General features: G+C 42.4%; 2 protein-coding genes across 5 annotated transcripts in view; one reads left to right on the forward strand and one right to left on the reverse strand.

The window, feature by feature from the left end:
- The window catches only part of kank4 (KN motif and ankyrin repeat domains 4), a 156,944-nt gene extending 155,002 nt beyond the window's left edge, over window positions 1-1,942 (reverse strand). Inside the window, exons 1-2 of the mRNA XM_046299836.1 lie at window positions 1,390-1,942; window positions 109-241 (exon numbers count right to left, since the gene is read on the reverse strand). The gene's annotated coding sequence lies outside the window, so the exon portion shown is untranslated. The remainder of the gene's footprint in view (window positions 1-108; window positions 242-1,389) is intronic.
- A 576-nt stretch (window positions 1,943-2,518) lies between these two features.
- usp1 (ubiquitin specific peptidase 1) lies at window positions 2,519-18,224 on the forward strand. Of its 4 annotated transcripts, none has more exons than XM_046300200.1 (9): window positions 2,519-2,844; window positions 3,328-3,546; window positions 4,071-4,221; window positions 4,340-4,441; window positions 13,279-13,445; window positions 13,651-14,384; window positions 14,967-15,131; window positions 15,354-15,555; window positions 16,128-18,224. In XM_046300200.1, the coding sequence occupies exons 2-9, from the start codon at window positions 3,380-3,382 to the stop codon at window positions 16,939-16,941; spliced, it is 2,502 nt and encodes an 833-aa protein (XP_046156156.1). In that variant the 5' UTR covers window positions 2,519-2,844; window positions 3,328-3,379; the 3' UTR covers window positions 16,942-18,224. The 4 variants fall into 4 exon arrangements, with proteins under 4 accessions (XP_046156156.1, XP_046156155.1, XP_046156158.1 ...); XM_046300199.1 differs by having other exon boundaries at window positions 2,520-2,844; window positions 13,276-13,445; XM_046300202.1 differs by lacking the exons at window positions 2,519-2,844; window positions 3,328-3,546; window positions 4,071-4,221; window positions 4,340-4,441 and adding an exon at window positions 7,195-8,272.
- The last annotated feature ends 5,807 nt before the right edge of the window (window positions 18,225-24,031 follow it).

Consider the following 24,031-nt stretch of genomic DNA (forward strand, 5'->3'; position numbering starts at 1 on the left):
ACTGAAGGAATGAGAGAGAATCCCACTTGAGAAAACACAGAGTTAAGAAAAGAGTTGAGAGAAGGAAATTAGTGAAGAAAGAGCGTAATCTCTGTCATATCTTCTCACCTCTAAGCAAGGCTCTTATTTTCTTAGTCTTCTTCAGAGGTGTTGATGGAAGTCCAGTTTTCTGCCTCAGTCCTCTGTCAGTGTCCTGTGTGTGTGAGTGTGTCTATGTCTATCTCTCGCTCACACTCAGCATCTGGAGCAGAGGAACAGGAACAATTGAGTTGAGTATAGAGGACTGAACATACGGGACGGTAAAGTACTTTACAACACCAGCACTGCTGTGCTGAGGGGGCCGGACTAGCTGGTGGGGACACACCCACTTTCCTCAGCACTGGTCCAATGAGTGTGCTGGGGGTCAGATCACACACACACACACACACACACACACACACACACACACACACACACACACACACACACACACACACACACACACACACACACACACACACACACACACACACACACACACTGTGTGGGCAGGCAGCTGGACTGAAGAGAGACAATTTGGCATGGCTGCTTTAAGACTTTAAGGCTTTAAGAGGAAAATAAACCCACTGATGAAAAAGCAAAACAACAAAGATTTAAATAGCAAAACAACGAGGGGAATTTAAAAAGCAAAATAACAAGGGGGATTTAAAAAGCAAAACAACGAGGGAGATTTAAAAAGCAAAATAACAAGGGGACAGTTTGAACATGTAGCCTGCACGTCTCCTAATGTCTGAGATAGTATGACTGCGCACTCACTGTAGCGTGTGTGTGTGTGTTTGACTGTCTGAGATAGTATGACTGCACACTCATTGTAGCGTGTGTGTGTGTTTGACTGGGGAGGGGGGATGTAATGCTAAGCCCCACTGTAATTAGAAAAAACAGCACTGGGGGCTTCATTTCTGCGGCTCCAGGACATACTTGTCATTCTTGGAGTGCACTACCCTTTCCCTCTATCCCTCTCTCTCTTCATGCATTTCCCTTAAAGATCCCCTCTAGCTGCTATACCACCCATAGACCTGACCTGGAATCAGCAGGCCAGGCAGGCAGGCTACCTCCTTCAATAGCATACCTAGCCCACTATCAGACTAGCTCTACAACCATAGAATACATAGAATAAGTATATTTAGTATACAACATCATGCATAAGATTAAATACTGTCATATCGAGGTACGTGTATTGCACAATCGTGTAATGACAAAACATGGGACATCATGTGCTATCTGCTTGATAGCCTTGATGCCTTTATATTTGATTCAACATATCCAGTAATGTTATGTAGGCTACAGTAACCTAGACTACATACTGGGTAAATAAACGCATCAACAATGTCATCTCTCAGGGTTTCGTACCAGAGCTTGGGGCCGCAGTAGCCCATGTATGCTATGGAGGTGGAGCATCACATCACTCCGTCGCGCTCAGCCTCGATCAGAATGGATTCTCCAAGCTCAGCTCCATCGAGAAGTCGGGCTGCTGACCAGGCAAGGAACCGCAGCAGCAGCTCAATGCCCTGCATGCATTAACCCGCTCTGTTTTAACAAATACAGTGGCTCGGTAGTATCCACAAGCCGTTTTGTGCTAATGGCCTCGATATCTGTAGTAGGGCGCCAGAATATACACCTGTCATTTATTTTGGCGCTCGCCAATAATAACCTTTATAATCGGCTGAAAGTCAACTGAACGCATGGATCTTCATGGGGATACATACATGTGCAAGATAGAAAAGAAAAACATAACGTTAGTCACGGATTATTGAATGGATGCAATAGCATACGGATCACCCCCTACGGATGGGATATAGGTTACACCGTTACATCAAATGATAGAGAATATTCTCTTTATCCTGAGATAGCGAATACATTTCAGCCATTTTCCATTACATGAAAACCACTGGAAAAAAACGGGTACAAATATGATAGATGTCTTACCGTTAATTATTGCATTTGCATAAGGAAGGTACAAGGTAAATATGCTCCAACATTTAGAGATGCACGGCTATTTCTCATGGAAGCGCACGATATATTATATTAATGTCCAAGGTTTCCCCCTGCTGGCTAAAATCCCGTACTGGAGTGTAATCTCGAACTGGAATCATCGCCATCGATCAGAGATCACTGATTATCACTCTCCAATCTTTTAATTATATTGATATATTTTTGGGGAAATAATGTAATTATGGTGTATACATTTTTGATGTAGCAACTGTTTTCAGACCAAAAGCCAGACAATGTTCATGCATGATACAAAAAAATAATACATTGGTTGTCCCTCTAAAGATGGCTGCTCTACGGTGACGTTTCATGGTCTTGGCTAGAAAAGATCCAGCTTTTGTCAAATTAACGTCAGATTTGATTTTTCGTAGCGGGTTAGGATAACTAATGTAGCAGCTTATAATATGTTGGTTAAGATTACAAAAAGGGTTAGGGTTAGCTAAAATGCACACACAAAAATAAAACTTGACAAAAACTGGATCCCTTCTAGTCATGGCCGTGTTTCTCCCACGGTGACATGTCTCAAAAAATGCCAGTTGCATTACTTCGTTTTCACTTTCTAAAATTTTAATCAGCGATTGTAGTTTTTGTTTTTAATTAATAATGAGTTTTTCTAACATTATTATATATTTTTATTTTATTATAATTGATGTTAATGGTGTCGTGCAGGCGCGGGTGCAGCTGGGGTCTTACGGTTGGAAAAAGCGCCAAGTCCTGCGCACATCGCGTGGTTTATCAAATGGTTATACAAATATACTATGTAATTGAATAAGTTATCGCAGAAATCGAAAATAAAGTACATCATGACTCAGTAAGGTGAGTAAACAACTAAAGTGGTTGGATATATTTTGGTTACAAATGGCTTTGCTAGCAACTGAAACCGCCCGGTGTTGTTGCTTTTTCCCCCTCACTCACTGCGTACTTAGCAAGATGTCTAGCTAGCTGGCACGCTAACAGGATGGTAGTTAGTTAGATATAACTTAGAAATGACATATTACCACATTTTGTAAACTGCATGTGTTGGTAAATAGCTACTTCGCTAGCTTGACGTTATTGACAACAAGTTCAGCTGTTGTCTTGGTTCTTTTAAGTTAGCCTGCTAGGCAACCCATCTGGTGCCATCGGCAAGCTAACTAACGTTAGTTAGCAAGATGAACTGAATGCAGATGTCCTGTAGTCTATCTAGTCAACAAACGAGTTAGTATCAGCGTAATTAACGTGTCTTTTTGCCAGCTAACTATCTGGGAGGGAGAATAAACTTGAGAAATTCACCCAGTTTCACTTTCGCTCTGTTGCCAGTGTGGAGCGCTGTTGTGTTGGCTGTATCATCAAATACTAAATACGGTCGAAGATGCCCGGCCTACAGGGCGATGCCGCGGCTCTCGGGAGCCCCATCAAAAAGAGCAAACTCTCCCTGAAGTTTTTCCAGAAGAAGGAGACGAAGCGAGCCTTGGACTTCTCCGAATCTCAAGTAGAGGAACCAAAACCAGTCAGAGTTGAACCTGAGGAGCCTTCAAGGTGAGTGACAGTTTTTAGCAGGTAGCTAATGATAAAATAAAAGCTGACACTGCATTTCCACAATACGATGGGGCGATTAAACAACTGAGTCCCGTTCAATTTAAATTGAGGTAAGTTAAATGTGAGACCGAAGTTGGGGTAAACTAATATTTATGCAAATACTCTAATGCAACGCTATTGACCAATCAAAGCTCACTAAAGCTTCCAGGCAATGCTGGATTGGCTGTTGATTCCTAGCCTGTTTGCTAGCACCCACATGATGGCGTTGCTATCGATTGATCATTTTGTGTAAATCCCCTCTGAGGGAGCATCTTGTTTGCCCGCCAACTCAATTTAAAGTACTGTATTTATTATGGATCCCCTGAGGTCCAGCAAAATGAAGGCAATTTATACAATTTTAAAACATTACAATACATTCACATATTTCACAACACACGGACATTGGCTACTATTTTACATTTAGCCTCAGATGTACTTAGGAATATGATTTTGAGAACCTTTAATGTGTATCCATTATTTTCTAGCTGTGACCAGGTTGTGCCAATCCCACTGCCTGGACCTGCCTCGTGTCCAACCTCTCCCATCTGCCCAAGTGACAAGGGAGAGGAGACTCTGGTGCCCTTTGTTGGGCTCAATAACCTGGGAAACACCTGTTACCTGAACAGCATTCTACAGGTGTGGTATCTCATTCTCAACAGTTGCGTCATGCCATCAACATCTGATGACTGTATAGGTAGGCACATTATTATACTAAATGGTTTAGAAATTCAACTTTTCTTTATCGCCAATCCAGGTATTGTACTACTGTCCTGGGCTCAGAGATGGCATCAAGAACCTCTACAGTTTGTTCAAAACAAGGGACAAGCAAAAGGAAGAGGCTGCTAATAGTAATGAGGTATGTTAGCTATGTACAACAATGTGAGTGTAACGGATGTGAAATGGCTAGCAAGTTAGCGGTGGTGCGCGCTAAGTGTTTCAATCGGTGACGCTACTCGCTCTGAGACCTTGAAGTAGTTGTTCCCCTTGCTCTGCAAGGGCTGTGGCTTTTGTGACGCGATGGGTAACGATGCTTCGAGGGTGGCTCTTGTCTGTGTGCAGAGCGTCCCTGGTTTGAGCCCAGAGAGGGACGGATGGTAAAACTGTTACATTTATTTATTTATTTTATTTCACCTTTATTTAACCAGGTAGGCAAGTTGAGAACAAGTTCTCATTTACAATTGCGACCTGGCCAAGATAAAGCAAAGCAGTTCGACAGATACAACGACACAGAGTTACACATGGAGTAAAACAAACATACAGTCAATAATACAGTATAAACAAGTCTAGACGATGTGAGCAAATGAGAAAAGAAAAAAAAGTAGAAATAAAAATAATGGGGTGCAAAGGAGCAAAATAAATAAATTAATTAAATACAGTTGGGAAAGAGGTAGTTGTTTGGGCTCAATTATAGGTGGGCTATGTGCAGTAATCTGTGAGCTGCTCTGACAGTTGGTGCTTAAATCTAGTGAGGGAGATAAGTGTTTCCAGTTTCAGAGATTTTTGTTGTTCGTTCCAGTCATTGGCAGCAGAGAACTGGAAGGAGAGGCGGCCAAAGAAAGAATTGGTTTTGGGGGTGACTAGAGAGATATACCTGATGGAGCGTGTGCTACAGGTGGGAGATGCTATGGTGACCAGCGAGCTGAGATACGGGGGGGACTTTACCGAGCAGGGTCTTGTAGATGACATGGAGCCAGTGGGTTTGGCGACGAGTATGAAGCGAGGGCCAGCCAACGAGAGCATACAGGTCGCAATGGTGGGTAGTATATGGGGCTTTGGTGACCAAACGGATTGCACTGTGATAGACTGCATCCAATTTGTTGAATAGGGTATTGGAGGCTATTTTGTAAATGACATCGCCAAAGTCGAGGATTGGTAGGATGGTCAGTTTTTTACAAGGGTATGTTTGGCAGCATGAGTGAAGGATGCTTTGTTGCGAAATAGGAAGCCAATTCTAGATTTAACTAAACTGTTCGCTGCCCTGGCCCCCCAATGGTGGAACAAACTCCCTCACGACGCCAGGACAGCGGAGTCAATCACCACCTTCCGGAGACACCTGAAACCCCACCTCTTTAAGGAATACCTAGGATAGGTTAAGTAATCCCTCTCACCCCACCCCCCCTAAGTTTTAGATGCACTATTGTTAAGTGACTGTCCCACTGGATGTCATAAGGTGAATGCACCAATTTGTAAGTCGCTCTGGATAAGAGCGTCTGCTAAATGACTTGAATGTAAATGTAATGTAAATGTAAATGGATTGGAGATGTTTGATATGGGTCTGGAAGGAGAGTTTACAGTCTAACCAGACACCTAAGTATTTGTAGTTGTCCATGTATTCTAAGTCAGAGCCGTCCAGAGTAGTGATGTTGGACAGGCGGGTAGGTGCAGGTAGCGATCGGTTGAAGAGCATGCATTTAGTTTTACTTGTATTTAAGAGCAATTGGAGGCCACGGAAGGAGAGTTGTAATTGCATTGAAGTTTGCTTGGAGGGTTGTTAACACAGTGTCCAAAGAAGGGCCAGAAGTATACAGAATGGTGTTTTCTGCATGAGTTTGACCATGCGGTTGGATTTTAACTTCTTGCGTCGAGCCATCCCGGATCCGGTATCGTGACTACAGCCTCAAGCTCATTACCATAACGCAACGTTAATTATTCATGAAAATCGCAAATGAAATTAATCTATTTGCTCTCAAGCTTAGCCTTTTGTTAACAACACTGTCATCTCAGATTTTCAAAATATGCTTTTGAACCATAGCTAAACAAGCATTTGTGTAACAGTATTGATAGCCTAGCATAGTATTATGCCTCTTTCACCATGCAACATTTTCCACAAAAACCAGAAAATAATTCAAATAAAATCATTTACCTTTGAAGAACTTCAGATGTTTTCAATGAGGAGACTCTGTTAGATAGCAAATGTTCCGTTTTGACTAATCGCTCAGTTTTGTTCATCACGTTTGGGTAAGGGGGAAAAAAGTCATTAAAACGCGAACTTTTTTCCAAATTAGCTCCATAATATCGACAGAAACATGGCAAACCGATGTTTAGAATCAATCCTCAAGGTGTTTTTCACATATCTATCGACGATAAAATCCATTGTGGCAGTTGACTTTCTCTTCTGAAGAAATGGAACGCGCATGGACCTACAGAATACGCAATAATTTCGACACAGGACACCGGGCGGGACACCAGGTAAATGTAGTCTCTTTATGGTCAATCTTCCAATGATATGCCTACAAACACGTCACAATGCTGCAGACAATGGGGGAAAACGACAGAAAGCGCAGGCTCATTCCTGGCGCATTCACAGCCATATAAGGAGACATTGGAACACAGCGCCTTCAGAATCTGGGGCATTTCCTGTATGAAACTTCATCTTGGTTTCGCCTGTAGTATTAGTTCTGGGGCACTCACAGATAATATCTTTGCAGTTTTGGAAACGTCAGAGTTTTGTCTTTCCAAGGCTGTCAATTCCATGCATAGTCGAGCATCTTTTCGTGACAAAACATCTTGTTTAAAATGGGAACGTTTTTTATCCAAAAATTAAAAGAGCGCCCCCTATCTCGAAGAGGTTAACAGTGAAGAGGAGACAGCAGTTCTTTACTTTACTTGCCCAGAGTGAGGCTTTCATTAAAAGTGAGGCATTAACAGGCGCCCGATATTTACAGAAATAACAAACTGGCCAAAGAGCAACAAATTACAAACTGAATTTTATTAGCTTGTTCAAAAGAAAACCCAAACTTCAATCATGCCTGAGAAATCTTGCAGCATGTTGGTCTGTTCCTTGTCTGTCTCCCTAAAACGAATGGTGTGCGACTTCAGGATTTGGCGTCTACATGTTTAAACGGACACGTGCACACTGCAGTCCTACTAGGAAGACATTGTGTTTTAGAAGACCGACATGACCATGATGCTGCCCATTTGCTCATCAACTTAGCCTATAAAAGGCCTATTTTGTTTGAATAAAGGTGATGTGTAGGAACTCAAATTTCAGTGATATCTCTGCAGTGTGCAGGAGGCTTGACAGATCCCATGGGATGATGCGGTGCATTATACGTTGATAAGCCTATTCTTTGCCATGTTATAACCCTATTCGGACAGGTATTACTAGACGTTATTCCAGAGGATTCACACAGGATTAGTTTTTTTCCAATTTAATTGACTCTTATGATGGAAGCTAGGAGGTTTTGATAATAGACCAATAGACCACTGATAACTAGGGTTGGGCAGTATCTAGATGTTCATACAGTCCTTCTCTCATCCCAGAATATACTGTGTTACCGGCTTAGTACACAAGTGGGTGCCAAAAAAACCCTGCAAAAAGGCCCATTGGGCTTCTATTACCAGAATTATTACAAAATTAGCACAAGTAACAGTGTATTTCCATGGAGGCAGCTAGCTAAATATGATAAGGGGGGCAAAACAAAAATAAACAAATAGCAAAAATTGCCAATCCAGCTTGTAAAGTTATACATTGTTGGTGAGTTTGGACATTTACAAGCAAATGCGAATGAGACAGTGCAAATGAACAAAGTTTTGACGCTTGCTTGAAGTATAGTACTGGCTCTGGAGCAGCATGTGTACACTCTGTGTCTGTGAGTTGCTAGGGCAACGTGCCTGCCTGCTCTGCTCAGAGGGGGGAGGAGCAGACGACCGAGAACAGAGGAGAAAAAGGCGCAAGGAAATACAGGTACACTCCACTACAAAGTATGTGGACACCTGCTTGTCAAACATCTCATTTCAAAATCATGGGCATTAATATGGGGTTGGTTCACCCTTTGCTGCTATAACAGCCTCCACTCTTCTGGTAAGTGTTTCCACTAGATGTTGGAACATTGCTGCGGGGAATTATAACAGCCCAGACCATTATTCCTCCTCTACCAAATTTGACAGTTGGCACTATGTATTGGGGCAGGTAGCTTTCTCCTGGCATCCGCCAAACCCAGATTCTTCCGTCAGACTGCCAGATGGTGATGTGTGATTCATCACTCCAGAGAACATGTTTCCATTGCTCCAGAGTCCAATGGCGCAGAGCTTTACACCATTCCAGTCGACACTTGGCATTGCGTATGGTGATTTTAGGCTGAGCGCTGCTCGGCCATGGAAACCCATTTCATGAAGCTCCCGAAAAACTGTTATTGTGCTGACGTTGCTTCCAGGGGCAGTTTAAAACTGTGTAGTGAGTGTTGCAACCAAGGACAATTTGTACACACTATGAACCTCAGTACTCGGCTGTTCCATTCTGTGAGCTTGTGTGGCCTACCACTTCACGGCTGAGCCGTTGTTGCTACAATACATTTCCACTTCACAATAACAGTACTTAAAGTTGACCTGTGGAAACTCTAGCAGGGAAGAAATTTGACAAACTGACTTGTTGGAAAGGTGGCATTCTATGACTGAACCACAGTTCTTCAGTAAGCTCATTCTTCTGCCAATGTTTGTCTATGGCGATTGCATGGCTGTCTGCTCAATTTTATACACCTGTCAGCAATGGGTGTGGCTGAAATAGCCAAATCCACTCAGTTGAAGGGGTGTCCACATACTTTTGCATATGAAGTGTAGCAGTGGCAGCTGTACAGAACTCATGGAAGGGCTTTGACTTCTCAAACATGGCAAAAGGCTAACAGAATATGATACCCTGTCACCTTATTAATTCAGCCACTTACTTAAACCGACCAAAAATAAACGCAACATGCAACAATTAACGGCCCTAATATATGGATTTCACATGACTGGGAATACCTATGCATATGTTGGTCACAGGTACTGTAACTTATAAAAAAATAACATTTTTTTAAAGGGCGGGAATCAGAAAACCGGTAAGTATCTGGTGACCTCCATTTATCTCATGCAGCGTGACACTTCTCCTTCGCATGGAGTTGATCAGGCTTTTGATTGTTGAATGTTGTCACACTCCCCTTCAATGGATGTTGCTGTTGTACACGTCGATATAGAGCATCACATGCTCGATGAGTGACATGGAGTATGCAGGCCATGAAAGCTGGGACATTTTCATCTTCTAGGAATTGTACAGATCCTTGCGAAATGGGGCTGCGTTTGTCATGCTGTCACGAGGTGATGGCGGGGGACAAATGGCACAACAATGGGCCTATGGATCTCTTCTCGGTTTCTCTGTGCGTTCAGATTGCCATCGATAAAATGCAATTGTGTTCGGTCTCCTTAGCTTATGCCTGCCCATACCATAAGCCCACCCGTCGCTATGGGGTACTGTTCACAACGTTAACATCAGCAAACCACTCGCCTACACAACGCCATACACGCTGTCTGAAATCTACCCAGTACAGTTGAAACTGGGATACATCTGGAAAAAGTAGCCACTCTTTGCCTTGATGACAGCTTTGCACACTTGGCATTCTCTCAACCAGATTTGTATGGTAGTCACCTGGAATACATTTCAATTAACAAGTGTGCCTTGTTAAAAGTTCATTTGAGGAATTTCTTTCCCTCTTAATGTGTTTGAGCCAATCGGTTGTGTTCTGACAAGGTAGGGGTGTTATACAGAAGACAGCCCTATTTGGTAAAAGTCTATATTATGGCAAGAGCAGCTCAAATAAGCAAAGAGAAACGACAGCCCATCATTACTTTAATGACATGAAGGTCAGCAATCGGAACATTTCAAGAACTTTGAAAGTTTCTTCAAGTGCAGTTGCAAAAACCATCAAGTGCTATGATGAAACTGGCTCTCATGAGGACCGCCACAGGAAAGGAAGGCCCAGAGTTACCTCTGCTGCAGAAGATAAGTTAATTTAGAATTACCAGCCTCAGAAATTGCAGCCCAAATAAATGCTTCAGAGTTCAAGTAACAGACACATCTCAACATCAACTGTTCAGAGGAGACTATGAATCAGGCCTACATGGTCGAATTGCTGCAAAGAACTACTAAAGGACCCCAATAATAACAAGAGACTTGCTTGGGCCAAGAAACACGAACAATGGACATTAGAATCGTGGAAATCTGTCCTTTTGTCTGGAGTCCAAACGTGAGATTTTTGGTTCCATCCACTGTGTCTTTGTGAGATGCAGAGTAGGTGAACGGATGATCTTTGCATGTGTGGTTCCCACCGTAACGCATGGAGGAAGTGGTGTGGGGGTGCTTTGCTGGTGACACTGTCTGATTTATTTAGAATTTAAGGCACATAACCAGCATGGCTACCACAGCATTCTGCAGCGATACGTCATCCCATCTGGTTTGCGCTTAGTGGGACAATAATTTGTTTTTCAACAGAACAATGACCCAACACACCTCCAGGCTGTGTACGGGCTATTTTACCAAGAAGGAGAATGGTGGAGTGCTGCATCAGATGACCTGGCCTCCACAATCACCCGACCTCAACCCAGTTAGTTGGACGGCAGAGTGAAGGAAAAGCAGCCAACAAGTGCTCAGCATATGTGGAAACTCCTTCAAGACTGTTGGTAAATAATTACAGGTGAAGCTAGTTGAGAGAATGCCAAGAGCGTGCAAAGCTGTCGTCAAGGCAAGGGTGGCTACTTTGAAGAATATAAAATATTTTGATTGAACATTTTTTTGGTTACTACATGAGTCCATGTGTTATTTCATAGTTTTGGTGTCACTATTATTCTACTATGTAGAACATAATAAAAATAAAGAAAAACGTTTGAATGAGTAGCTGTGTCCAAACATTTCACTGGTACTGTATATATACATACATACACACTCCTCACACAATGCATTTGGTCAACATTCAGACCCCTTGATTTTTTCACATTATGTTACAGCCATATTCTAAAATTTAAATAGTTTTTTTCCCCCTCAATCTACACACAATACCCCATAATGACAAACTAAAAACAGATTTTTAGAAATTTTTGCAATTGGTTTCAAAATAAATTAAAAAACTAAAATATCACAAGTATACTGACCCTTTACTCTGTACTTTGTTGAAGCACTTTTGGCAGCGATTCCAGCCTCGAGACTTCTTGGGTATGACGCTACAAGCTTGGCATACCTGTATTTGGGGAGTTTTTCCCATTCTTCTCTGCAGATCCTCAAGCTCTGTCAGCTATTTTCAGGTCTCTTCAGAGATGTTTGTTCAGGTTCAAGTCTGGTCTCTGGCTGCACCACTCAAGGACATTCAGAGACTTGTCTCAAAGCCACTCCTGTGTTGTCTTGGCTGTGTGCTTAGGGTTGTTGTCCTGTTGGAAGGTGAATCTTCACCCCCAGTCTGAGGTCCTGAGTGCTCTAGAGCAGGTTTTCATCAAGGATCTCTGTACTTTGCTCCGTTCATCATTCACCCCATTCCTGACTAGTGTCCCAGTCCCTGCTGCTGAAAAATGTCCCCACAGCATAATGCCGCCACCACTTTGCTTCACCGAAGGGATAGTGCCAGGTTTCCAACAAAACGTGACGCTTGATATTCAGACCAAAGAGTTTAATCAGACCATTCATCAGACCATTGAATCTTGTCTTGTATTTGCACTTGAGATGCCTTTTTATGGATGAGATCGCAAACTTGCCATTTCCAGAAAGTTTAGCAGGGATGCCCTGCTTTGTAATCTATTGCCTGGGACAGGGCTCTCCAAACCTGTTTGTGGAGCGCTACTATCTTGTAGGTTTTCACTCTAACCCTAATCTAGCGCAATTGATTTCAATAATTAGCTGGATGTTAAGATTAATCTAGTTAATTACAATTGGGGTTGGAGTGAAAAACCTTCAGGAAGGTATCTCCAGGAACAGGGTTGGAGAGCCCTGACTGAGGACATCAACAGCCAAACAGGCTTTCATTATATAAACTATAGACAATTTTTATTGCACATTTAAGGATAATTAAACTGATGCATTTGACGATGTTCAACTTCAATTCACTGGCACTTTGAAGAAAAGCTTAGCCATACTCATTGATAACGTACATACATACTTTTGATGACTTTACAAGACATTGCGAGATACAGATTACCAAGATATAGCCTATGTGCACGGTTTCAACAGTCTGTCTGTGCCGATCCTGTCCCTCACTGGCTCGCCTGCTCTTTCTCTTTGTTTTGAAAAACACCAAGTGTGTGTTTGATCTTCAGCCTGTTGCGTGTAGAATAGCGCCTACTTTAGTGAAGTTGCGCGAGACATTGCAAGCCCAAAAAATTGCCTCGATACAGCACTGTAATAGCCTATGCCTGCAGGGTTCTGAAAGTCTGCCTAGAGGCCGACATGCCTGCCTGGCTGTGCCCTCTCTCTCGTTCGCCTGCTCTCTCTTTGCTGTGAAAGATGCAAGAGTTTGTCCTCGGAAGTAGCCTATGGCAACTCGTTTACCCCATTGCAAAAATACTGAATATTAGGAGTCGATTCTTGATAGACTCCCCACCACTACCTAAAACCGACAAATGATTGTTTTAGATGAGAATCATTCACATCAGGATACTCAATTAACATTACAATGCACAAATTGTAATCCAGATTATTAAGGTCACAATCATGCATACATTTATACCAGCACACATCTCATTAAAAGTGCGTTTCGTAAACAGTGTCTGATTATTATTATCTGTCAAGACTTTAGATTCCCTATGATGATGTTTCCAATATAGCAATGCATTTTTTAAGACTACAGTCAACATATGCTTCAGTTACATCAATGCTGCATATGGTAGCATGTTGAAATCTTTTGAACTTAGAGCATATGAACACTATAATAACAGGAATCCCTCTTTCTCCATCAGCAGACGGAGGGTCCAGAGGAGGCGGTGCCAGTACACATGGAACTGCTGGGTAGTTTCCACAGTCTGATCACCTCGGTAGAGCAGCTCCAGTCCAGCTACCTGCACAACCCTGACAAGTACAGTGATGGGGAGCTGGCCACACCTCCACGCAAGCTACTAAACACACTCAGGTCAGACCCCACAGCACTACAGCAAGGCCCTGCAATACTGGGTCACATTCAATAGGCAGAATATTATGGAAGTTTATCGGTGGTGCGATGATACAGAAAACCAGGATTTTAGCTTTAAAGCAAGCTTCCTCAAATCAGGGTTTCACCGTCCTTGAACAAGATTTTTGGTATTGTATTTGACTGACTGATGCTTGTGTGTTTACAGACAGCTGAACCCCATGTACGAAGGCTACTTACAGCACGATGCCCAGGAGGTGCTGCAGTGCATCCTGGGATATATCCAGGAGGCCTCTGAGACCATCAGGAAGGAACAGGACAATGTCATAGAGGTCAAGCCAGGCAGTTCTGCCCCTGTGGGCACCAACGGGGCTTCAACAGAAGAGCAGGCCCAAACTTCAGAAACATCACTTGATGATGATGATGGCCAAACCAGTGGTAAGAGGAAGAGCGATACAGAGGCAGGCAATGCCAAGAAGAAGCCAAAATCTGTCAAGTCCAAGAATGCTGCTGCTGTTGCAGCCAACGATGGCAAACCCCTCACTCGCTCCAAGAGGAAGTCTACTGGTGGCATCACTGTAGCGCCAAAAGACAAAGCTGAAGAAGAGGGGGAGAAAAAGCAGGAAGAAGAGGCAGAGGAGGAAAGTAATGTGGAGGGGAAAGGAGAGGTAGAGGTGGCCCCTAAAGAAGTGGAGGTTAAGGGGAAGAAGAGGCCCAAGTTGTGCTGGCCGAGGCACTCGGGGAAGCAGCCCAGTATCTTCTCTAAGTTCATGAGTATGGGACGGATCAGCTGCCACACAGGAGGGAAGACCGAGACAGCCAAACCTGACCAGGAGGAGACTGGTCCTAGCCAACCTCAGGAGAATGATGATGGGGAACACGGGAGGAACCCTCAGGAGAAGGTAACAGAAGTGCCCGAGGAGGAGAAAGCTAAAAGTGAAGGTGAGTTCTTAGTTTTTGAATCATGCCGTTGGAAACATACTTGGTCATCGATCATGTCCTGTCTGTCACATAGGATTTGTACCCTTGCTTTAGCCTTTTGGGGCTCCCGAATGGCACAGCGGTTGAATGCACTGTATCTCAGTGCTAGAGGCGTCACTACAGACCCTGGTTCGATGATAGACTGTATCACAACTGGAGGTGATTGGGAGTCCCATAGGGCGGTGCACAATTGGCCCAGTGTCGTTAGGGTTTTTATTTTATTTTTACCTTTATTTAACCAGGCAAGTCAGTTAAGAACAAATTCTTATTTTCAATGACTGCCTTGGAACAGTGGGTTAACTGCCTGTTCAGGGGCAGAACGACAGATTTGTACCTTGTCAGCTCGGGGGTTTGAACTCGCAACTTTCCGGTTACTAATCACATGCTCTAACCACTAGGCTACCCTGCCGCCCCAGGGTTTGGCCGGGATAGGCCGTCATTGTAAATAAGAATTTGTTCTTAACTGACTCGCCTAGTTAAATAAAACAATCTAATAGTTTAGTGTATTATCATGTTGAACGCTGACTCTTCTCTCCTGTCCAGAGTGCCTGGGTGTGGACATGATGGAGCATCTGTTCCAGGGCTGTCTGGTGTTGAGGACGCGTTGTCTGGAGTGTGAGTGTTACACCGAGAGGAGAGAAGACTTCCAGGACATCAGTGTCCCAGTGCAGGAGGAAGAACCCTGCAACCCAGACAGCAGCTCAGAGGGTAAGGAGAGTTGTGTGTGTGTGTGTGTGTGTACACACTCTGCGTTCTTGTATAAATGGGCCAGTTCTGTAGCGCAAGACTGTACTATACACAAATTGGTACATTGTTGCACATACATGAACAGTCACCACTCAAACAAGTTGTCAAAGACCAGCCAAAGCACAACGCCGTCTCACAAATTTCTATCCTCTCATATTCCAACTACCTCCCTCCAACCCCCAGTCTCCCCTGATCCCAAACCGGTGCTGAAGACTCTGACGTGGGCCATCTCCCAGTTTGCCTCAGTGGAGAGGATTGTAGGGGAGGACAAGTACTTCTGTGAGACCTGCCACCACTACACAGAGGCTGAGAGGAGTCTCCTGTTTGATAAAACCCCAGAGGTCGTCACTATCCATCTCAAGTGTTTCTCAGCCAACGGGTTAGAGTGAGTCTTCAGTGTTTATTTGCTGGGTTTTTCTTTTACTCTAGATTGATGCTTTGTCCTCAGAGAGTATAACAGTTTCCTAAGAGCCTGTCACAACATAAAATCCACACAATCAGATACAACATATGAATGTAATACTGTATTAATAAAAAATAAATCATAAATTCACCTTTATTTAACCAGGTAGGCAAGTTGAGAACAAGTTCTCATTTACAATTGCGACCTGGCCAAGATAAAGCAAAGCAGTTCGACGCATACAACAACAGAGTTACACATGGAGTAAAACAAACATGCAGTCAATAATACAGTAGAAACAAGTCTATATACAATGTGAGCAAATGAGGTGAGATAAGGGAGGTAAAGGCAAAAAAAGGCCATGGTGGCAAAGTAAATACAATATAGCAAGTAAAACACTGGAATGGTAGATTTGCAGTGGAAGAATGCAAAGTAGAAATAATGGGGTGCAAAGGATCAAAATAAATACAACGGCACATGGTAAGCAAATCTCAGGAAAGTCAGGGACCGCTCCATCGTTCCTCAGCTTGTGTAAACTGTCTCCCTCTGTTGTTCAGGATGGACCCGTACGGCGGCCTCTCAAAGGTGAACACCCCTCTACAGACCCCACTGAAGCTCTCTCTGGAGGAGTGGTGCACGCACCCCTCAGCCACTGCCACCGGAGGGCAGCACTACCAGCTGTTTGCTGTGGTCATGCACAGCGGGGTCACCATCTCCAGTGGACACTACACCACTTACATCAGGATGATGGACCTTAAGGACACCAAGGTCCGCCTGCCCGAGGGGGATGAGAAGCAGGGAGAAGAGGACTGTGGCGGGAAAGTGCCGGGTCCGGAACCCAAAGAAGAGGTGCTGGATTATGACGATGGGGAAGTGTCCTTCAGTCTCTGTGGTAAAGCAGGACAGAGTGGTTCTGTGAATGCTAACTCCACCAACACCAGTAAGATGGGCTCCAAGAAGGCTTCAGACGGGGTAGGACTTCTGGGGGGTCAGAGGAGCCTGTCCAGCTATGACCTAGGGGGCAACAAGCAGACAACCAACCCAGACAAAGCTGCCTGTACTGGGGTAGAGAGCAACACCACCAGATCATCCAGACGGACCTCCAGTGCCCCGGGACACAGTGGTAGTGGAGGGGTTAAGAAGGAGCCTGGGGAGGGTGAGGGGCGCGAGGAGGCCTCTGTGGCTGGGTGTGAGGGGTTTGGGGTGGCTACGGAGCAGGCCCTAAGCAGCCTGCTGCAGTATGAAGGGAAGTGGATGCTGTTTGACGACTCTGAGGTGCATCTCTTTGAGGAGGAGGACTTTCTGAGAGCCTGTTCTCCAGAAACCTGCTCCACATCTACCCCATATCTTCTGTTCTATAGAAGGGTCTGAAACTTCTCTATGTTGGTGGGTGAATGAAGTATTTTCTCAGATGTCATAGGGAAATGTTGAGAGCATTGGAAAAGATCTCCTGAGGTTTTGAGAACGAGTCAACTTGAGATTCAGCCTGGTTGGCTTGCTGGGTTTGATACTCCTGTCACTGATGTTTATAACCTGTATATGTCCTTTTTAAAATGTTTTACTATTCAGTTTATCCTCTTTTTTGTTTGCTGGGAATATAACATTGGCAGTCTACAAAAATGCACCTTCGCACTTATGACATCAAGCAACCTGCCCTTTGATTTTCCTGCCCTCGTGTTGGAAGTGGTCTGAATGGAAAGTACAAGGTTTCTCCCTGGCACCTTTTTTTTTCAGATTATTTTTTTATAAAGAGCACATTTTTATTCTTGTACATCTTTATCCTGTTCTGGCTTCGTGCCTTCTATCTGTTGATTAATGTTCATACTGTTGGTCTGTCAGAAATAAGAGGACTAGTTTTGGCCATAATGTTTAAGTTCAGTTAGATTCAGGCACTGGCCGTCTGGTTCTTGGTGGAAGAACTTTTGCACGTGAAGAAACCTAAATGACTTCTCTTGGTTGGTCATTTTGTACAAGGTTTTATAAGTGAATTAAAGCAGTGATGAAATACCTAGCCAATAAGATAGACAATCACTTTACAAAATGCTAGTACAACAATGCATAGCTGTTAGTCTCAGATTTTATATGTATAGAGGGGGAAGTAGACTGTTTTGGCTTCAGGGATTGTCTACCCTAGGGCTCTATTCAATCCGTATTGCAGAAGTTCAGCTTTAAATTTAACGCCAATGTTCCTGCTTTAGTGGAAACTGCATTCACGGTAGACGCTGCGGATATCTGCTCAATGGGGAAATTACCTTTAAATGTATATCGCGGAATCTAATGTTTCAGCTTTACAGATTGAATAGAGCCCCTAGTCTTGGCTTTTTCCTCGGTTGGTTTTCTCCTGAAGTTGTGCAGTTCTGTTCAATGGCAGTACCTCATTCCAGTGAAAAAGGTCTGTGGCCATACTGTCTGACTTACTGGCCCTATGAAAGAGCATACCTAGAATGATAAAGTACTACACAAGCAATAAAGTTTGAACTTTCATGTAAAACGGACTTTCTGTTCATCCTTTCCCTGCTGTGAAGTGTTATAGATTTAAAATAAATGGTTTGGCTTTGAAACCGGGACAGTAGAGTTACTTTTTAATGTGAATAATTCCCACTCTCCTGTACATGTAATAAAGCACTGCATTTCCAAATGTTATTTAACTAATATTCACTGACAAAGGTTTATTGACTCAGGGGTGTGAACATTTATTAGATGTAAATCAGATGTTTATGCATTTCATTTTTAATACATTTGCAAACATTTCTAAAAACACGTTTTCACTTGGTCATTATGGGCTATTGTGTGTGACTGGGTGAGAAACTCAAATTGATTGGACTGGTAGGGGGGTAATTGATACAAGTTTATCAAGCACTCTGACTTGGACCAGTACTTCATTTAGCGCCGTCTCCAGATCAGCTGTAGACATACTCTCAATACATTCTCCATTTAGAGCACTCCTGATGGCAGCGTCATCTACCTTCAGAATATTGTCTGTCTTGTCTATGAAGATCATTCCACTGGTTTTCCTTCTCACTTGGGACAAACTGGCTCCACAGATGTTTCCCTTGAACTTCTCACATCTACGATTAGCCACACTGTAAATGACACTGGATGGTGTTGTACCCAGTGTGATCCTGCCCCATAACTGACCAGTGGTGATTCTGTACCATTGCCCCTCTTCAACCATCTTCGGTTTCCACACGGTTAGCTCAGCAAGTGCGTTCAAATCAGCAACACTATACTCCACCTTTCACATGCTCGTGTTTTACCTTGGCTCTCATTCAGCTTCCGGATCACAAGAACAGTAACATTCAATTATAAAGGAGGAAAAATACAAATACTCTTACCCAAAAGCAGAGATAAAATACAGACATGGGCGATAAAACCAGTAACATTGACTTTCAGTCACAGTGGGTATCATGCACATATTCTAAAGCCTCAAGTATATCAAGTATCTCATTGTACTGAACTATCAATTGTCAAATGATCATGTTGCATTATTAAATTGAAACGTTCATCACCTTCTTTCCCTTGGTTTCTTGAAGGTCAGCCAGGGAAACGTTCTTACACCTCAAATGATGATCCTCGTTGACTTTGGAGTGTCAATGTTTGACGACAAAAAATGTTGACTTGTCTGTAAACTTGATCTCAGTTTTGCCATTTTCCTTTCTTGGCTTTCTGAAGTGTCTACGGGAGTCCTGTGAAAACATGCAGTGTACAATAAATACAATCAACATAACAAGCAGTGTACAATAAATACAATCAACATAACATGCAGTGTACAATAAATACAATCAACATAACAAGCAGTGTACAATAAATACAATCAACATAACATGCAGTGTACAATAAATACAATCAACATAACATGCAGTGTACAATAAATACAATCAACATAACAAGCAGTGTACAATAAATACAATCAACATAACATGCAGTGTACAATAAATACAATCAACATAACATGCAGTGTACAATAAATACAATCAACATAACATGCAGTGTACAATAAATACAATCAACATAACATGCAGTGTACAATAAATACAATCAACATAACATGCAGTGTACAATAAATACAATCAACATAACAAGCAGTGTACAATAAATACAATCAACATAACATGCAGTGTACAATAAATACAATCAACATAACATGCAGTGTACAATAAACGCAATCAACATAACATGCAGTGTACAATAAATACAATCAACATAACATGCAGTGTACAATAAATACAATCAACATAACATGCAGTGTACAATAAATACAATCAACATAACATGCAGTGTACAATAAACACAATCAACATAACATGCAGTGTACAATAAATACAATCAACATAACAAGCAGTGTACAATAAATACAATCAACATAACATGCAGTGTACAATAAATACAATCAACATAACATGCAGTGTACAATAAACACAATCAACATAACATGCATTGCTCAAAATGGTCCTTTATCATTTTAAAATGGTCCTTTCCTTTGAATTGGCCTTCCTTTCTTCGTCTGATTTTCTAAATAACGTTTGTAGGGGCTGATTAGATGTCCGTCCACCATGGGCCTCTGGGTATGTGACACTTCATACACAACTTCCTTTGCTCTGCAGAAGCGAACCGCTCATGGAGCTGTGGCTGGAAAACAACAACTTTAAAGTCCTTCTCTTCTTGTAAAACTGCACAGAAATATTCCTTCACTGGCCCTTTGAGCACCTCTGTCACATCACGGATATATCCATGTTTGTTATTTCCTCTTCCTGTATTTGAGCGAAGAGGGACAGCAAAATTACAGTATTTACAGGGATGTTGAGCAGACGTACTGTGGTCTCAAGGTTTATTACAGTAATGAAGTGCTCTGGGCCTGACCTGTGCTGGGGCCTGGGGACGAGTCAGTTGTAGTGGTAGATAGTTTTGTGTTGCCCCAGAGCTCTCTTAGTCTGGGGACGATGTCTGTGATGTCTGGCTCCTGCAGGGGGGCTAGAAACGTATGGCAGAAGACTTCTCCTTTATTAATCATTTTGTCCAGTAGGCTGATGACTGTCGTCTCTGGTGAAATTGACAGAGGGTGCATATAGGTTCTCATATTCACAAACAGTTCATTCTGCATGTGTTGAAGGAAATGGCTATAGTCCGCCCTGAGAACGTCGGTTAGAAATGTTTTCTTTTTCACCACCTCTGTTTGCCGCTGCCCTGTGATGTTTTCCCAGTCATAGTAATGTAAATCTTGGTGGGGCAACAAAATAAATGTTTTAGACACAACACTAAACAATACATTAATTGCGCTATACCGGTGAGAAACGGTGCCCACAAACTGTTAGGACCTACATGAAGCTGTCCCAACACCTTACCACTGCTACACCTGGCTATCAGCGGAGCCTTGTCTGGCAGCCAAACAGTTCATTCATTCAGCCTCATTTGCTGTCTTTTAAAAAAACATAGCTGATATGGCTGACTTGCTTAAACAAGATTTCTACTGACAATTGAGATGTACAAGCTACGGCATAAGGAGACAACGAACTTTAAAACAGGCTATAGGCTACATGTGCACCAAGTCAGAACAGTAGGCGAAATTATGAGGGGTAAGGTGACCAAATTATTAGGGTGAGAAACTTGGGCTACCAACATCTTACAACACAACATACACTTAGGATTACTTTCTTAGCTACAGTATACACATCTCCCTGGCATGTTACATCAATTAAGCTGCAGCATATAAGTGGTGATGCTGCTCCAGTTTCAACTGTTCTGCCTGCGGCTATGGAACCCTGACCTGTTCACCAGACGTGCTACCTGTCCCAGACCTGCTGTTCTCAACTTTCCAGAGACAGCAGGAGATGTAGAGATACTCTTAATGATCGGCTATGAAAAGCCAACTGACATTTACTCCTGAGGTGCTAACTTGCTGCACCCTCGACAACGACTGTGATCATTATTATTTGACTATGCTGGTCATCTATGAACATTTGAACATCTTGGCCATGTTCTGTTATAATCTCCACCAGGCACAGCCAGAAGAGGACTGGCCACCCCTCATAGCCTGGTTCCTCTCTAGGTTTCTTCCTAGGTTTTGGCCTTTCAAGGGAGTTTTTCCTAACCACCGTGCTTCTACACCTGCATTGCTTGCTGTTTGGGGTTTTAGACTGGGTTTCTGTACAGCACTTTGAGATATGGGGCAGCAGAGTAGCCTAGTGTTTAGAGCGTTGGACTAGTAATCAAAAGGTTGCAAGTTCGAATCCCTGAGTTGACAAGGTACAAATCTGTCGTTCTGCCCCTGAACAGGCAGTTAACCCACTGTTCCTAGGCCGTCATTGAAAATAAGAATTTGTTCTTAATTGACTTGCCTAGTTATCAGCTGGTGTAAGAAGGGCTTCTATGTAGGCTTCTTCTAACCCATTGCTTTTTACTACATATAATAATATGATCGATTCGAGTTGATGCTGCACTCATGGAATGGCATGCTTTGCCAAGAGTGTGCAAAGCTTTCATCAAGGCTAAGGGTGGCTACTTTGCAGAATATAAAATATATTTATATTTGTTTAACACTTGTGTAACGTTAGTTGTTTGAAGGAGACCAAGGCGCAGCGTAATTTGTGGTCATCATATTTATTTAAATGAGAACCAGCAACAAAATAACAACGTGAAACCAAAACGAACGTACTGTTCCTTAGGCTACAAGAGCTGTACAAAAACAAGATCCCACAATATAGGTGGGAAAAAGGCTACCTAAGTATGATTCTCAATCAGAGACAATGATAGACAGCCGCTTCTGATTGGGAACCACACTCGGCCAAACACAAAGAAATACAAAACATAGAATGCCCACCCCACATCACACCCTGACCTCACCAAATAGAGAAATAAAACGTCTCTCTAAGGTCAGGGCGTGACAACTTGTTTGGTTACTACATGATTCCCTGTGTGTTATTTCATAGTTTTGATGTCTTCACTATTATTCTACAATGTAGAAAATAGTAACTTGAATGAGTAGGTGTGTCCAAACTTTTGACTGGTACTGTTCATATAATTTATAAGTTCAAAAATAGATGTTGCTTCTACAGATTGCCCCTTTAAGTCTATCAAAAGTGTGAGCATGTGTCCATTAGGCCTATGGATTAAAAAATATCAGCATGAATTAGATTGAGCAATAAAACCCCCACTTTTATTCCATAAACTTGGATCCACACTATGCAGCTGTTGCAAGAGCGCATTTTTCACTGGCTGTCCACTGGTTTCAAAAACAATGATTGATAGGTAGTTTAAACTTCTTGAATTCAACCATTATTGGGTTCAAATACACATTTAGATTTGTGAACAGCCATCCACAACAACCACAATCCGTAAGGCGCAAACAGCTAAATGAGAGTGCAGCAGTGATTCACATCAATACACTAACGTTATATGTAGCGGTGTTTTGGGGCGGCATGTAGTAGCCAAGTGGTTCGAGCCTTGGGCCAGTAACCGAAAAGTTGCCGGATCGAATACCCGAGCTGACAAATTCAAATCTGTCTTTCAGCCCATGAACAAGGTTGTTAACCCACTGTTTCCTGGTAGGCCGTCATTGTAAATAAGAATTTGTTATTAACTGACTTGCCTCGTTAAATAAAGGTTAATACAAAAATACATGTATATAAAAAAAATGTAGTTCCATATCACTACTGTCATCCTTCCCTCCAAGCGTTTATTCAAATTGGATAATCTTTGGATGCAGTCGCACCACTGGAAGACATAGCTTAGACTGGAACCTACAAAAGCCTTTTTCCTGCTCTTTTCCCGCCTTCCATCAAGCACAGTTGGTGTGTCATCATATTGGTCTATAATTTGTGGTCAGACTCGCTCAAATGGAACACTTACATTGGCGCGTGTTCCAATGTCATTGGAAAAAAACTGAAAATTGTCAAATATTTTTATTCGCAAACATCGTTTCTGAATGTAAAAGTAATCCTCAAAGTAATCATCTAGATTGTTTTCCAAAGTATAAGTCATCTGATTACAATATTTTTGCTGATAATGTAACGGATTAGTTACCGTTTTGTAATCCCTTACATGTAAAGGATTACATGTTAATTCGTTACTCCCCAACCCTGGTTACAGCCTTATTCTAAAATGGATGAAATAGTTTCCATCCTCATAAACCTACACACAAACCCTATAAAGACAAAAGCCAAAACGTTGTCATTTTTTTAATTTTGCAAACGTATGCCTTCCGGTCCCGCAATCTTTTTTGATTTTTATTATGAACAACAGATACAAAAAATAATAATAATATAGAAACAAGAGTACATAAACCTAACAGACAGGGGTATTACATATCAAGATTCATTTTCTATTCGTTAAATACTTTTATGGTGCGTATTGCCTTTTTGTTTTTTTACATTTACTGATCATTTCAAAATAATATATAAATTCTATCTTAAATAATGTGAAGAGGGGTTTGGTCTCTGCCCACTTCATTTTATGGACAAAGAAT

The sequence above is a fragment of the Oncorhynchus gorbuscha genome, linkage group LG15, assembly GCF_021184085.1.
Source record: "Oncorhynchus gorbuscha isolate QuinsamMale2020 ecotype Even-year linkage group LG15, OgorEven_v1.0, whole genome shotgun sequence".
In the NCBI taxonomy this organism is placed as follows: Eukaryota; Metazoa; Chordata; class Actinopteri; order Salmoniformes; family Salmonidae; genus Oncorhynchus; species Oncorhynchus gorbuscha.

Excerpts from the sequence above, each read along its gene's own strand:
- usp1 (XM_046300199.1), top strand. The coding sequence starts at position 3,380 with ATGCCCGGCCTACAGGGCGATGCCGCGGCTCTCGGGAGCCCCATCAAA. Across the intron at positions 4,222-4,339 it reads ACCTGAACAGCATTCTACAG|GTATTGTACTACTGTCCTGG; the intron begins GTGTGGTATCTC and ends TCGCCAATCCAG. Across the intron at positions 15,132-15,353 it reads CCCAGACAGCAGCTCAGAGG|TCTCCCCTGATCCCAAACCG; the intron begins GTAAGGAGAGTT and ends TCCAACCCCCAG.